The sequence below is a fragment of the Stegodyphus dumicola genome, chromosome 5, assembly GCF_044657685.1.
Source record: "Stegodyphus dumicola isolate Sdum_Otavi_A_Nest chromosome 5, ASM4465768v1".
NCBI lineage: Eukaryota > Metazoa > Arthropoda > Arachnida > Araneae > Eresidae > Stegodyphus > Stegodyphus dumicola.
In genome coordinates, this window is record NC_140772.1 from 50,408,781 (window position 1) to 50,424,016 (window position 15,236).

The window sequence follows — 15,236 nt, forward strand, 5'->3', positions numbered from 1 at the left end:
TTAGTTTAAGCACTTGATATATTAATAGGTTGATATATTATTTGTGAAGTGAAATTTCTTTTGACTGTGCATTTGTGAAGAATTTATATTTAAAAATTATTTGTGATTATATTTTATTGAACTTTATAAGTATTAATCAGTGTTGTAGGTGGGGGAAAGTAGTTTTGACAGTTGAGTATCCTTTGTTAGTTTGTGCTTATGTAGTATTGGATCTTCTATATTTTTATTGCTTTTATTTATAATAGCAAGAAGAAGATCGTCTGAAAGCATCCATACGTCGAGAGAGCAAACAGAGGAGAATGAAAGAAAAATCTCATTCTAGAAGTCTTAGTACATCATATCTTGAACCAGATCGTTATGATGAAGATGATGAAGGAGCTATTTCTTTATCTGCAATAAAGAATAAATATAAGAAGGGTGGTGCAGCCATGATGAAAGGTAAATTATTTTCTATACTTTTGAAAGTTAAGGGGGGAATTATTTTTATGTTTTCAAACTTTATGGATATTTTGTTTTAAAAATAATTTAAATATATTAATTAAAAATGTTTATATTATCACATTACTGTTCAAAAGCTATTAGAGTAATGTTGTATTTCCTATAAGCATGGATATTTATTTTTTTCAGAATTCTGTTCCCTTAAAAGCCATTTGAAAAGGTACTGTGAAATAATAATTGAGTAATTTAAGCAGTAATTTTATCTTTTGCTTAATATTTTCTGTTCAGAATTGAAGGGCCTGCAGCAAGAAGGCGGCAAGTTCAAGAGCAATATCGCAAAATAGTTTTAAATTGAGCATATCTTTAGAATTTCCGATACAGAGTCTCGCACACTGGAGTTAAAAATGTTTTTTCTGTACAACGTTGCCATTGCTCACTTTGAAATCCTTGAGTTTGTTAATCAAAAATCCGTTAAAGTTTTACAAAATATGAAATCGATAATAAAACAAATTTCAAATTTGGGCTTCCACATGCCCATATTCGTCCATATGTCATTCAAAATTCGATGGCTATGTGTACCGTTGTTTTATCAGAATGTGAGAAATATCCATACATTTACACAGATTTTTCATTATTTAATTTCTTCAAATATAATGCAAGGCTCTAACATTTGGTGGAAACAGTTTGAAAAGTGAAACAGACATTAATAGTGAACCAACGCAAAAGCGCAAAACGAAAACAATAGTCCTTCAGGACTTCCCTTTGGACTAAAAAAAAAAAAAAATCGAAAATTCGTTTTCTAATGTATGATCTAAACATTTGTGTCCTCATTAAAAGTGCTAATAGAAACGAATTTTGTGGCTATTACTATAGCATATTGTACATTTAATTAGGCTATTTTATCATTTTAATTTAGGAAATAGGCCCTTATTGTCCGAGTGGTAATTAAATTGCCCATTTTGGGGTGATTAAAATATTTGAGTCAGTGTCTGTGAGAGAAGGTTTGTTAATAAATCAAAGAGAGCGTTTATAACATGCGAAGAAATAAAATAAAACAATGTAATATTAAAAAAGGGAAGATAGTACATGTGGTTCGGAAAGGTTAATTTCAACATGTATTTTTGTCAGTATTACATACAATATTTAATTCAATAAAGATTACATAGGTTATTATTTCTGCTTGAATTATTATGCCTAATTATATTAAAAAGAAGATTTTTTTCTTCGTAATATGATCTCATTTATTGTGCAGCACTAAATTTGGTGACTTACTAATATTTTGACAATTTTAAGAGCAATTTATCTGCATATTTTTTTAGTCAGATGTTTGCAAATTTTATGATAATTTTTTTATAATAAACATAACACCATCTATGAAAAAATAATTAATCCTTTCTTATAAAAAACCTTACTGTTATTATTATAACACTTGTTTAATACTAAAATACCAATGAAGTGGGTGAAATATATACTGTACGTAAAAGAAGTACTCCACATGATCCTGTAAATAAATATTTTCCTGCAATCCAGATCAAAAGCAATTTTTCAGCATGCTCTCACATCTCTGAACTTTGTGTGGTAATCAACTTCACTTCCTTCGCAGTGTTAGCCGATTTAATAGTGTGTCTGTTTTTCACAGTTGTAGATCCATATTACTTGGCATACAGTAAACAATAGTTAGATCCCGAATACATATGCCATTATCATACTGTTCAACAATCCCTTTTTTTCACCTCATTCATGATCTTAACAATTTGTTACATGGCTTGACTTATTAACCTTTCTAAAACTCATCGTCAATGAATCTATGAAAAATTTATGAGAAAAAAATTTTAATTCACTTGAAAATAATTATAGTATGGGTTATTTATTGAACAGTAGCAATAGACATAATAAAGCCTAATAGGGAAATAGATGTAGTAAAGACATGCCAATAGGCATACTAAAGTAGATAAGGGTACTGAGTGCAGGCATCACTCGTCGAATTTGAATCATATTCCAAACAGATATCATATACGAAGCAAAAAATTTTTGCATCCAAACTAAATAAATTTTTTTTCATGCATAAGTTTAGCAGCGCTTTTAAGTGACTTTTTTTTTTTAAATAAAAGAACTTTTTAATAGTGATAATGTAAATCTCTTTTAAAATATGTGTGACTATTATAAATGTCAAATACAGTACAAAATCTAAGATCCAGAATCATTGGGACTTTGGCAATTCCAAAAATTTAAAGTTTTTAGATCACCAGTTTAATTTTAGTAAGAGTACATGTAGACACCGCAACATTAAGACTTTGTTTATTGTTTTGATTGGGTAGAAAGTACTAACCTCTTCCCCAACCACTCAAGGGCCAAAGTGTGATCATGACAGCATCAGTTCCTCAATGTATTATCATTGGCCACAGTGCCACTCCCTGGCCTGCAGCAGGTGTTTGAAAGTGACATATAGGAATATTTACAGCTCATCTGCCTAATATTCTCCACTCCTAAACTTTGTAAGGGAAGGAGAGGAAATTATTTTCTTTATTTTTTCAGCTGGTGATCTGGATATTGTCCAGATTTCAGACTTTTTAAACATTTTAGGAATTATATTTTTAATTTAATGTTAATTATTTTATATATTTTAGGGAGAGAGAATTTAATTCTCAATTTATTTTACAGTTATGTTAAAATAATATTTTATGTTTAATAATAATGCATTTTTAAGTATACTTTTGTTTTATTCTTAGAACAGTATTACAAAAGTGAAATTGTTTGCAGAGATAATTGCTTAAATTTATTTAATTCCCATTTGCTGATAGGTCGTTTTTTTTCATTGATGTTCCTTAAAAGTTCTTCATTTCAGTGTATTGAAATATGTACAAACCCTCTATATAGACTTTTCTCCTTTCATTATGGAATGATGTTTAAGACACCAGGCTGGCCTTGGCTGAACCCTACCTTGAATCGAAAAATACAGTGCTTCGAAATAGTATCTCAACTAAAGATTGCTTATAATAAATGCATATATATAAATTATCATACTGTTCAACAATCCCTTTTTTTCACAAATATATGTAAATTTATACTAATATTTCTTTCTTTTTTTTCTTTCTAATAATATGAAAAGTGTTAAAATTTGTACTAGAAAATGGGTAAATGGGAAGAAGCATCAGAAAGCTGTTGAGCAGGTACAATGAGCAATGGTGAGCAAGTGAGAAAAGTCATACCAACAGTGGAAAGGTAGAATAAAAATTACATATAAAAATACACAAAACAGCATAAGTAGGAAAAGAAAGCAAAGCAATAATACATAAATCTTATAGCCATCTTATGTTTTGCACAGTTTTTTATAATCGTAACTGTATTTTTAGCAAGATGGTAGTAAAAGGTTCTCTGAGCTTGACAATGCCAAGCTTCTTATGAAGAGTGTTATTATGAATGTACATTGGTGCATCCATAATCTGCCTCAGAACACTGTTCTGGGCAGTTTGCAACCTTTTCCTGTAAGATTTACATGAGTATGCCCAGACTAAACAAGCATAACAGAACATGAGTCACAAAATGGACTTATAAATGAGTAGTTTGTTATCAAAGATAAATCGCTGTGATGGGCAGTTAGGGTGTAGAGTCTAGCTTTGTGAACCCGAAACTTCTAGATAATAGAATATATGTGTGGTATCACGTAAGATAATTTGTGAAGATTATCCCAAAATAAGGGACTTGCTTAGCCCTAGGGAGAGTTTCTCCATAGAACTGTAGATGCTGATTAATGATCTTCCTGGTAAATAATAATGCAAGAGTTTTGTCAACATTTACTTTAATTTTCCAGTTTCGTAGCCAGGCCTCTAATGGATGTGATTTTAGAGGTGTTGTATGACTAGACTAAGGAAATGCATACAGAGTAAGGATCACTGTATCATCAGTGTACATTGCAAGTGCAATGTTGGGAGTGCGAGGAATGTCATTGACGTAAATGTTGAAGAAAGTAGGGCCCACTAAAGATCCTTATGAAATAGCACTAGTGTGTGTGTTGATGTGAATAATGAACAATAAAGTGTCTAAGTAGGATTTAATTATATGTGTAATGTAATGTTCTGGATCGGGGATGTTAATGTAATCTGGGAAATCCAAATTATGAAACTTCTATTTGAATGCATCCATCCAAACTCAGTCGAACGCTGGTTATATCCAAGAACAGGCCATAGGTGAATTCTTGTGACATGTTTCTTCTGAGATGTGTTCAACCACCTGTTACAGTTGGAAGTAGATCAACAGGTTTTTTTCTAAAACAAAACTGATGTGGAATCAGTATATTATTCCATTCCAGGTGGTCTTGCATTCTTTTAATGATCACTGCTTCCATAATTTTACTTTTACCTTGGATCAGACTAATCAGCCGGTTAGACCCTGGCTCTCTAGCTGGCTTCTTAGGCTTGATTATAGGAGTAATGCGGGCCGTTTTCCACTATGAAGAAAAATACTGCCAATCTAGAATAATGTTCAAAATATTCATGAGCTTGAAAATCATTTTAATTGGTAACATCTGGGAAGTTTCCTTCAATTGCTTTAGAAAATCGAAAAATTGTATACCTGGTTGCACCATAATTGGCGTAATCCTTCGGGTGTTGAGAGAACAAATTATTAACTTAGCTAGTCTAGACATCCATTGAATCAACATTATTATCAATATTTGTATTAACAGAGACAAAACAACAGAATTTTCAATAGTTAACAGACTAATTTATTTTGCAGAGGCTGTTCCAAATTTGCTTTTAACAGCGTAGCTAGCTGTTCCACTGGGCTGAGACTTTTTTCACTTATGATAGTTTATTTCCTTTTGAAGTAGACAATAATAATTGGATAGAAAACCAAAAAGAAAAATCATAATTTTATATGCTTTTGATGTATCAATGATTGAATGCATTTTCTGTAAAATTAATGCATAGATTAGAAAGTTATCATACATTAGGTTGTGCTTTGTTAGCAAAAATTGACATTCTAGGGTGTGTACCAGCTTTCATAGGAGTATTTTTGGTATTTTCAGATTTCACATTAAAATACCCTAAATTACTTATAATTGTCAAGATTTTATATATAATTCTTGTTTGGATTGCTTTATTATGTATATATACATATTATTCAATATCAAAACTGATTTTTAAAACCATGTGGAAGAAGAGTGTTGTATCGTTTTCATAAAAATCCCAAAATTTAAACCACAGTATTTTGTACATATTGTACCAGTTATAACATGCTAACTTTTTAATGAAATTGGTTTATCATTTGCACAGAACGACCTTCAATTTACACATCAGATGAAGCATCGGATGATGAAGCTAAAGCTAAGAGATTAGAGCAAGCAAAAGAAGATGATGCAGATGATGATAGTGACTTGGTTAGTATTATGGCAGATAATATAATCATTGACATTTTCTATTTATTTTCTCAATTGAATTAATCATATAAAAGTGTAAATTATGAAAAATTGTTGTGAAATCATGCAATATTATGAAATTATTATATACTATAAGTAATTATTAAGCATTAAAGGGCTATTGCTAATTTAAATTATGATTTCATATTTCTTTATCTTGCATATCCCCCCTTTCAAGGAGAAAATGGTGTAGCAACAGAAAAGCCTTTTAAAGAATAGGCATTAAAGCAGTAGCAAATAAAGAGAAATGTATATCATAAAATTTTGACTAAGATAATTAATTAAATAATTAGATATTTGTAAAGTATAATTTTGAAATATAAGATTTTTTAAAAACTAAATGTAATTTTTATCCTATAAAAGTTTTCACTATTTCAGTCCAAACATTGTGTTCCTTATTTCCAGATAACTTACTTTCATCACTTAAATCAAGCTATTATAATCTGTTTAATTTTCCTAATTTAGAAAATGGGTAGCAATGTACAGGCTACCAGATTTTTCAGACAGATCAGTAACAGAAATTATGAAGTTTCTTAAAGAAACTGACTTAGCAGATGAAGCATTTCCATAAACTTTTTAACTGTATTATGTCTGTTGAAAAGGGTTTCCTTATGAATTGCATAACTGCAAAGACTTTTATGATGGCATCATTGAATTTAAAAAAAAAAAAAAAAAAATGTATCAGGAGGCTTGCATTGAGATTGCAAGGTTACTCTTTATTACTTATTTATTGTAACATGCATTAATTTCAATATTTTTAATGATCTCTTTGGTTTTTATTTTAATATTTTATATAGTGTTAACGTACATGTTAAAAATTCTTAGTGAAATGCGTACAACATGATTGTGGTTGCAGATGAAATTTCTTCTTCATGGCAAGCCAAAGCCTTTAAGTTATTTTTTCTAGGGAAAGGTAATTGTATGTTTTGCCTTCTTTCAGTGTCCCATAAATAAATGGAGGCATCTTTATGTGGCTTCATATGCACAGTTCTACACAATAGGTATTGATGTAATATAGATGTAAAAACAAGCACAAATAAGCAGCTTTCATAAGCTGTACTTTAGCTTTTTTCCAACTATACAGCAATAAAAACTGTATAGCTCTGCGTCTGGCTGACTAAGAGAGAAATTTATCATAAGTACCAACCCCAGAGAAGAAAACTGGAAATGGCATATATTGAAGAGTCACCAACTATGGAATGCTGAACTAAATTTACTTGTTATGCAGATGAAGAGTTCTCCCATTTTGCCCCAACCACATGGCACAATGCCAAAGACAAAGCACCAACCTATTTATTATATTTCTTTGAAAACTGCTGTTTGAATAAACTTAGTTCATAAAAGGAAGGTATTTGCAACAAAAATATATTTGAAATAAATTTAACGGCTATGTAAAATTGCTTTAGGACCGGAAAGAGTCTACAGATTGCCAGTTGGAAGCCTCTGATATAAATGATGTTGAACAGTTAGTAATCATTTCTAAATTGAGGTGCATTGTACCTGAGAAATCATTAACCTTTTTTTGGATGAAAAGTACATTAAGTGCATTAGTATGTGACATTCCTAAAAAATCGAATATTATGCAATGCCTAAGGGGAGGAATGTCTTCATGGAGGATTTTGAAAAGGAAATTGGCTCCTATTCACAATATGCATGCAACCCATGCATGTTCGCTGGGAGAATTTGGGTTGAATTTACCAGTGTTCAGCGATCTTAACACTCAGCCATCCTAGGCATATTTATTTTGTGCGTAGTAAAAGTCTAGCAACATATATATATTAACTAATATATTAGTAAAAATTTCACTGATGATAATTTCTAAACTCAAATTTAAATTTTGGAAATTAATTTTGTGAAATTGAGAATAGAAAATTATTTTCTGAATAAAGCACAAGGTGTAATGCTCCCTCCCCCAGAGACACCAACAATATATTGTAAACTTTAAAAATATTGCTGTCTTAAAATAACAAAATAATTGAATGAAGGTTGGAGTGGCATTCTGCTGCGATTAGCAGACATTCATCAATAAATCATTTAAAAGCTTCGTCATGCTTTGTTTGCATACTTACTTTCTGTAATGTGAAATGTTTATATAGTGCCAACGAAATGATAAAGTGCAGTGCCTTTGCAAGTGATAAAGATTGGTGTGAAATGTGTATGTGATGCTGATGAAAGTTCAAGTGTATCCAGCAGAGAGGGATTTCATTTGTCCAGTGATCAAAAAAAATTTTTTTTTCTTCGGCCGGAGGGAATGTGAGAACACAATTCTCACAGTGAACACTGTGGCTTTATCGATTCTTAAATCGTTATCGCGCCCTACCACGTGCGTTGAAAGGTATAAAAACTGGAAGGACTGGTTTGTCTCTCTTTCTCTTTCCCTTGTTCCCCGCTTGCTGCCTGACGTCGTGTTAACGCGTGTGTTGGTTTTTGCCACACACACAGCTCTCGCCATCGTCTACTGTAAAACAACCTGTACTCGAGCTGATGTTCCTTCTCATAAGATGGAGGAGAAAATATGTTCTTGTACGAAGAATATAAGAACTCAGGTAAACTTTACTGATTAGGCTGCGAGGTAAAAATTGTTCCTGTGCTGTGACTCAACGTGTATAATCCTGACAATTGGATGTTTTGAAAAGACGACCATGTGCGCCAAATTCAAGCCTATCCACAAGCAATTCTCGATCTTCTATTACGAGTAATTGTACTGCATATTAATTAAGCGTCTTGCAAGATGCTGATAAGTAATGGGCCAGCGATGCTAGAGGATTAGGAATTACAGTATACAGAAAAAAATGAACGCTGTGACAGTCCCGTAGGACATGCCGAAGGGCATTCATGAATGTGTTTTTTTTTTTTTTTTTTTTTTATAACATATCGAATATAGGCTAATCAAGAAAAGTGTGTTTTTGTGATTTATTTAGGCTAATCAAGAAATGTGTGTTTTTGTTATTAAATAAATGTATATTTAAAAGAGAGCTACTGACTCATGCATGCCTTATTGGGTAAGTCATTTTATTCTTATTATTAAAATTCATGCAGTGTACTAACCACTAAATTTTTAGTTTACTATTTACGCGAAATTAATTCGCATTTGATACTCTTAGTATAATTACTTTTATACGATCACGGCCAGCAACACCACACTTTCCCATGTTGGCATCTCCAGTATGAGTTGAAAGATGCTGAATTCCAATAAAATCTTGTTTTCAAATAAATATACTTATGCAAATTAAAAAGTTATTTCCTGTTTGCTGAAAATTCAGTTTAGGCTGATTTTTATTTTGTTTGTTTCTAGGATTATTTTGATCGCAAGAAAGCAGTGACTGATGGTAAAAAGAAAACTGTTACAATTGAGGAGAGTGATGAAGATGATTAATGTAATTTGTAAATTTCATTATTTAAATTAAAGTCTGTACATAGAGCATTTTAAGAATTAAAAATTTTTTTGTGTAAAATGTCCTTTTTTAAAATTTTATATGCCACTCTTGGAACTAATCACAAGCACACAGAATAACTTTTTCTGACTAATTAATTGTATTATGCATAAAATTACTTGTTCAGAAAAAATAACTTCACATTAAAAAATTATAATAGCTGTAGAATTTTAATGTTATTGTACTACTGCTATTATAGCAATTTGTTGTCCTTCTTTCAGTTTGTTTCAAATACACTGCTGGCTATTGAAATTCCTACACCATATACATAACAAACCTTAAATTTACATGAAAGCTAGAACAGTCTGGAATATGGAGATTATTAGCACTTCATGGCATGTGCACATTAAAGGTAGAACTGATAGTACACAGCATTACTTAAAAAAAAAAAAAAAAAAAAAAGCAGACTGAAATGCCAATTTTTCATTCAAAAATCACATTTAGTTAGAGGTTATGCCTCATGCTAGAATGAACTCATACCAGCATATCCTAGAATTTGATCACATAGCCTACTGAGACTGCAGATTATTCATTATACCATGAAGCTGCTACACATACTGATTGAAATACACAGACTGTTATTAGATTTTGCTGCCGTTGAGTCCAGGAAAGACAAAAAGTGACATGTAGGAATTTAATGGCTACTCTCAATACATACAATGCCATGATTTGTGAGCAAAGTGACCATTGCTTCAACTTACATAGGCATTATAACATTAGGAATCGGCACAAATGATGTGATGTCTTTTCTAATGAACCTCATTTTTGCTTGGAACATCATGGCAGCTGTATTCACTAGTGGAAGATGTGATATATCGAGAACGTAAAGCTGGCACAGCCCCAAGCATCGAAGCACACACAGTGATAAGGAAATGACTGGAATGCGAGTAGCCGTACATATAAGTGTGTATGCGAGTAATGATCTATTTTGTACATATAAATAAAAGTAACGTGTAGTTTAAAAGAGTGTATCTTGTGAATTAATTACCCACAAAAGGATACACTATAGCTGGCGACGAGGATGGGATTATATAAGTGTAAGAGATTAAATGTTCGGGCTAAATGCAGCTCCGGCAATCTGGTAATGTTATGTAGACAGACTATTCCACGGAATGGAAGGGTGTAAGGTCTTCATGGATGATGTGTGGATAGCGGGCGGATGATGAGGCACATTTAAAGACTTTAAAAAATTTCTTTGAGAAATGTAAAACTCACGGAATGAAATTAAATTTAGAGAAAATTACATTTTTCAGGATGAAATACAATTTTTAGGCCATAAAATTGATGTCAATGGTTTACATAAAACTGAGGGAAAAATATCAGCGATTGCAAAAGCCTCAAGACCCAGAAATGTCCAGGAAATTCAAAGCTATTTGGGATTGGTTAATTTTTATTGAAAATTTTGCCCTAAATTTGCGACATCAATTAACTAAGAAAAACTCAAAATGGGTTTGGACGAAGGATTGTCAGGAGGCTTTTCTAAACATCCAAAATTACCCTTAACGTTGGCAACTGATGCATCACCAGTGGGGTTAGGTGTAGTATTTTCTCACAAACTTCCTGATGGAACAGAAAGGCCAATTGCATATGTTTCTAGAACACTGACAGAAACAGAGAAGAAGTATTCTCAAACCGAAAAAGAAGCTTTGTCAATCATTTGAGGAATTAAAAAAAATTCTGTACTTAAAAGGCAGGAAATTTACATTAATTACAGATCATGAACCTCTTGTTGCAATTTTCGGCTCGAAGAAAGACATGCCAGTTTTGGCAGCAACAAGACTCCTACATTACGCTTTGGCTTTACAGTCATTCTAATTTGATATTATTTACCATAAAACAAACGAGCATGGTAATGCTAACTTTCTATCACGATTGACGAAGAAGTCAGAGCAACTGTCTGTTCAGGATGATGTAACTATTTTTCAATTACAGCAGATTGAAACTCTTCCAATCACTGCCAGAGATTCGGCTAAAGAAACTGAAATTGATGTAGAACTCAGTCCTCTCCTATGAATACTTCAAAGTGGCGGTGAATTGAAAGGAAGAGAGATGGAGTACAGTCTCCAAGATGGCTGTATAATATATGGTCAACGTGTTTGTATTCGAAACTATATCATGATAATGTTTTGAAAGAGTTGCACCACGGACACTTAGGGACTAAAGATGAAGGCAATTGCTAGATCTTATGTATTTTGGAATGGTATAGATAAAGATATTGAAAATACTTCCAAAAACTGTTCTGAATGTGCAAAACATGAAATAGATCCTCTTAAGGTAAAAGTTCATGATTGGGAGTACCCAAGCGCTCCAATGGAACGTATTCACATTGATTATGCAGGACCTATTTTTGAGCATATGTTTTTGATAATTGTTGATGCTCACTCAAAATGGCTAGAAGCCTATTCAATAAAATTAAGCTCGACTTTCAAAACAATAGAATGTTTACAGGACTTTTTTGCACGATTCGTATTACCAGTATTGTTAGTGAGTGATAACGGGCCACAATTCACTTCACATGAGTTTAAAATACTTCTGAAGAGTAGCTGAATCAAATACAAAACTACAGCACCATTTAAATCTTCTAGTAATGGGCAGGCTGAATTGTATGTGTTTACAGTAAAACAGTCTTTAAGAACTTTGAGACAAAACTCGGTACATTTTTGATGCAATGTAGGAAAGCTCCGAACTTAACTACTCTGCAGAGCCCTGCAATGCTAATGCTGAAGAGGGAAATTCAAACAAGAAATAGATTTATTGGGACCAGATCTCAAAAGGAGGGAGGAAGACAGAATTTGAAAAGGAACCTACGAGTTTGCAGACCAAGGATTTAGAGTGGCAGTAAGAAATTATCCCCAAGGTGCTAGACGATCGAGATTTGGAACAGTGCAATCCAAGGGTGGGCTGCTTCCTTACACCATATATGTAGATGGTCAGCTATGGCGACGACATACCGATCATATGTGTGATGGAGTAACCGTAACAGATGAGGGGTTCATACGTCCACCTCTAGCTGTCGTGATTTCCAAAGAGTGGAGTTCCAGAACTATCCAAAGATAATAGCCACCAGGCAGATGAGTCTGTGTCATCCTCCAAGCCCAAGGTTGTATCAGATGTTCCATCCACCGGACCTGCTACTGATACAATCAGGTTATCAAAGAAACCTACTGGGCCACGACCTTTGCGTCTGTGTCGGTCCAATAGAATTCGATGTCCACCAGATAGACTGCAGTTATGATAAAGGAGGAGTTGATGTGGCATATCATAATTGAACTTAAAGCTGGCACAACACAAGCATCAAAGCGCGCGCAGTAATAAGAAAATGACTGGAATGCAAGTAGCTGTACATATAAGTGTGTATATGAGTGATGATATATTTTGTACATATAAATAAAAGTAGCATGTAGTTTAAAAGAGTGTATCTTGTGAATTAATTACCTTGGAAAGGATACACGGTAGAAGCACTGAGCGGAGAATCAGAAGCTTGCTTTAATCATCATACCAACCCAGTACCTTTACTGATGGTATGAAATACAGTTGAAGGATACATCCTGTACACCTATCAGTTCACAGATCCAGTACTCGAACCAGCCACCATTAATCTGCGTTTTAATGCCTTTGATTGTGGTATAGCTTCAGCGTTCTGTCACCAAATTTTTAACAAGACAATGCAAGAATGCATGCTGTCCTACATTTTCCTAATATACAGGGTATCTGACCTCAGCTTTGCTCACCATATGATTTAGATATGTATTTGCTTCAGATCAATTGAAAATGTTTATTGGTTACAAAACACCTGCTATCCATAATGACAGATGAATTGTGGCATAGAATTGAAGCCATGTGGACTGCAATACTCAGAATTACCACCCCAGATCTTATCAGTTCCATGCCCAAATGTCTAACAGTATCTATATTTTATTTTAAAAATTACTTCCTTTTTAAAATAATAGAATTTAAAAGTATAATATTTAATGTAAAATGAAAATGATCATACCTTTATTTCAATAACCCCACTTTGAATAATAATTTGTTCATAAAAATTTCAACATATATGAAGATTTTTAATTTGTTAAAGAAGTCCTCAGATATGTTATTTAATCTTCCAGCTTAAAGCAAATAATTATTGAAAAGTTTTCTCATTACTACTGTGATAAACAATGAAATTTCTGAGTGTATTGTATTTTCAAAAGGAAACTGATTTAGTCATTGCTTTTTATTTCTTCTCCAATATTTACATGCTCATATGGGAATCAATTCAGTTGTGCTTCGTGTTCATGTTATTAGATTATCATCACAATTTACATAATATTTAAAAGTAATGTCTTATCCCAGGAGATTCCTCACCTTCTCTATCAACAGTTTCATCACCTTCTGTGATGAAGTAATTTTAGTATTGCTGATTTTACTTCAAACCAATCTGAAGAGATTATATTCATAGTTTGAAACATCTTAATTTCTGTGGCCTTCCGATAACTAGAGATATTTTTTCCATTCTAGTATTTTTACCAAACAAAAATAATTTTTTTAAGGTGATATTTACTTTTATTGATTTCATTATAATAATCACCTTTAAACTTTTGCTATTGACAATAAATAACAGATATGTGTCATGCATTTATTAACTTAAATAAGACTGAAAAAATTTTTGTCCATGGAAATTTAAAATGAACTTAAATGATGGAGTAAGAAATAGCAGACCCTATCACTTTTCCTTCCTGCTTGAATACTAAACTAAATGTTCACAAATTAAAAAACCCCTTACTCATGAGAAAAGGTTTAAGGCTGGAATTTTTGCAGGCATGAGATAAAACAGAGTTCATACTGTCTTTAGGTTTTTTTTTTTTTTTTTGAATCGATTTTTGGTCCTTAATTTTGGCCAAAATCAGCAGGAGGTCCTTAATTTTAATCATCTAAAATTTCTCGGTTTTTACAACTGCCATTTTGAATGTGAATTAGCATTTTGGCAAAATATTTTTGGCTATTCATTGATAAATATGATTATCTTTTAAATAATCATGAATAGTTCATGAATAGGTTCATGAATTATAATTTGTTCTTATTTCTAATATAAACAACAGGATACTCAAGTTTCTGAGCAAGAAGTGAAACATAAACATTTCAAAATTATTTCATTTTTTCTAATCAAGAGCTCTTAAACAACTTTTTGCTTTTGGGAATGTGAATTCTGTTATTAAACAGCTCTAAATTTGTGGAATTATCAACATTTTGGAGATTTTGAGATCAGTTTCTATAGAAAAAATTTAATTTAATTTAACTTAATTTGGAAATCTGGGGATTTTTCGAAGATATTTTTTTAAAACATTATAATGCTGATAAATATCATTAAAGTAATGATAATATTTTGAATATATTCAAGAACTAACATTAAACTGAAACATTTTTATTTTTTGCTATCATATTATAAAAAGACATTGCTTTCCATTTTGGTGACCTATTATACAATATTTTGAATCTGAAAAACAAACAATATAATAAATGCATGAAGCAATTCTTAGCAAAAGTGAAATAGCTATGTAATTAATTAAAATGTCTTTGTTTTAATTTTTTTATGGTAAGACTTTTTCCCATGCAATTGTCTCAGAATATGCATCAGTTTTCTCTATAAAATTAATTTCACCTTTTTTTTTTCAACATATTTCTGGTTTTTTACTGTTACGGAATTGGTAGGGATAATTTTCTTTAGGATTTTAGATATTTCAACTTGAAACGTTTAGAAAGATTTTAAGGCAAGATTTATAGACCCATAAATCTAGAATATTCCAGAAAAATGTCTTTATGGTATTAACATGTAATGGATGTATTTTACAAAAAGTGTGGTGAATTTCTTACATTTTGGAGAATTTTGGAAGAACAATTGAGAACATATTTGAATGTTTTACTTCTGATACTAGAAGTCTTTTTCTTAGCATGTTTATCTTCCCTTTTTT

At 31.9% G+C, this 15,236-nt stretch overlaps 1 protein-coding gene across 1 annotated transcript in view; it reads left to right on the top strand.

Moving 5' to 3' along the window:
- Positions 1-9,309, top strand: part of LOC118189807 (uncharacterized) — a 72,838-nt gene extending 63,529 nt beyond the window's left edge. The window contains exons 18-20 of the mRNA XM_085816641.1: positions 246-438; positions 5,712-5,815; positions 9,150-9,309. Of these exons, the coding sequence (XP_085672767.1) occupies positions 246-438; positions 5,712-5,815; positions 9,150-9,230 (378 nt within the window). The 3' untranslated portion in view covers positions 9,231-9,309. The remainder of the gene's footprint in view (positions 1-245; positions 439-5,711; positions 5,816-9,149) is intronic.
- The last annotated feature ends 5,927 nt before the right edge of the window (positions 9,310-15,236 follow it).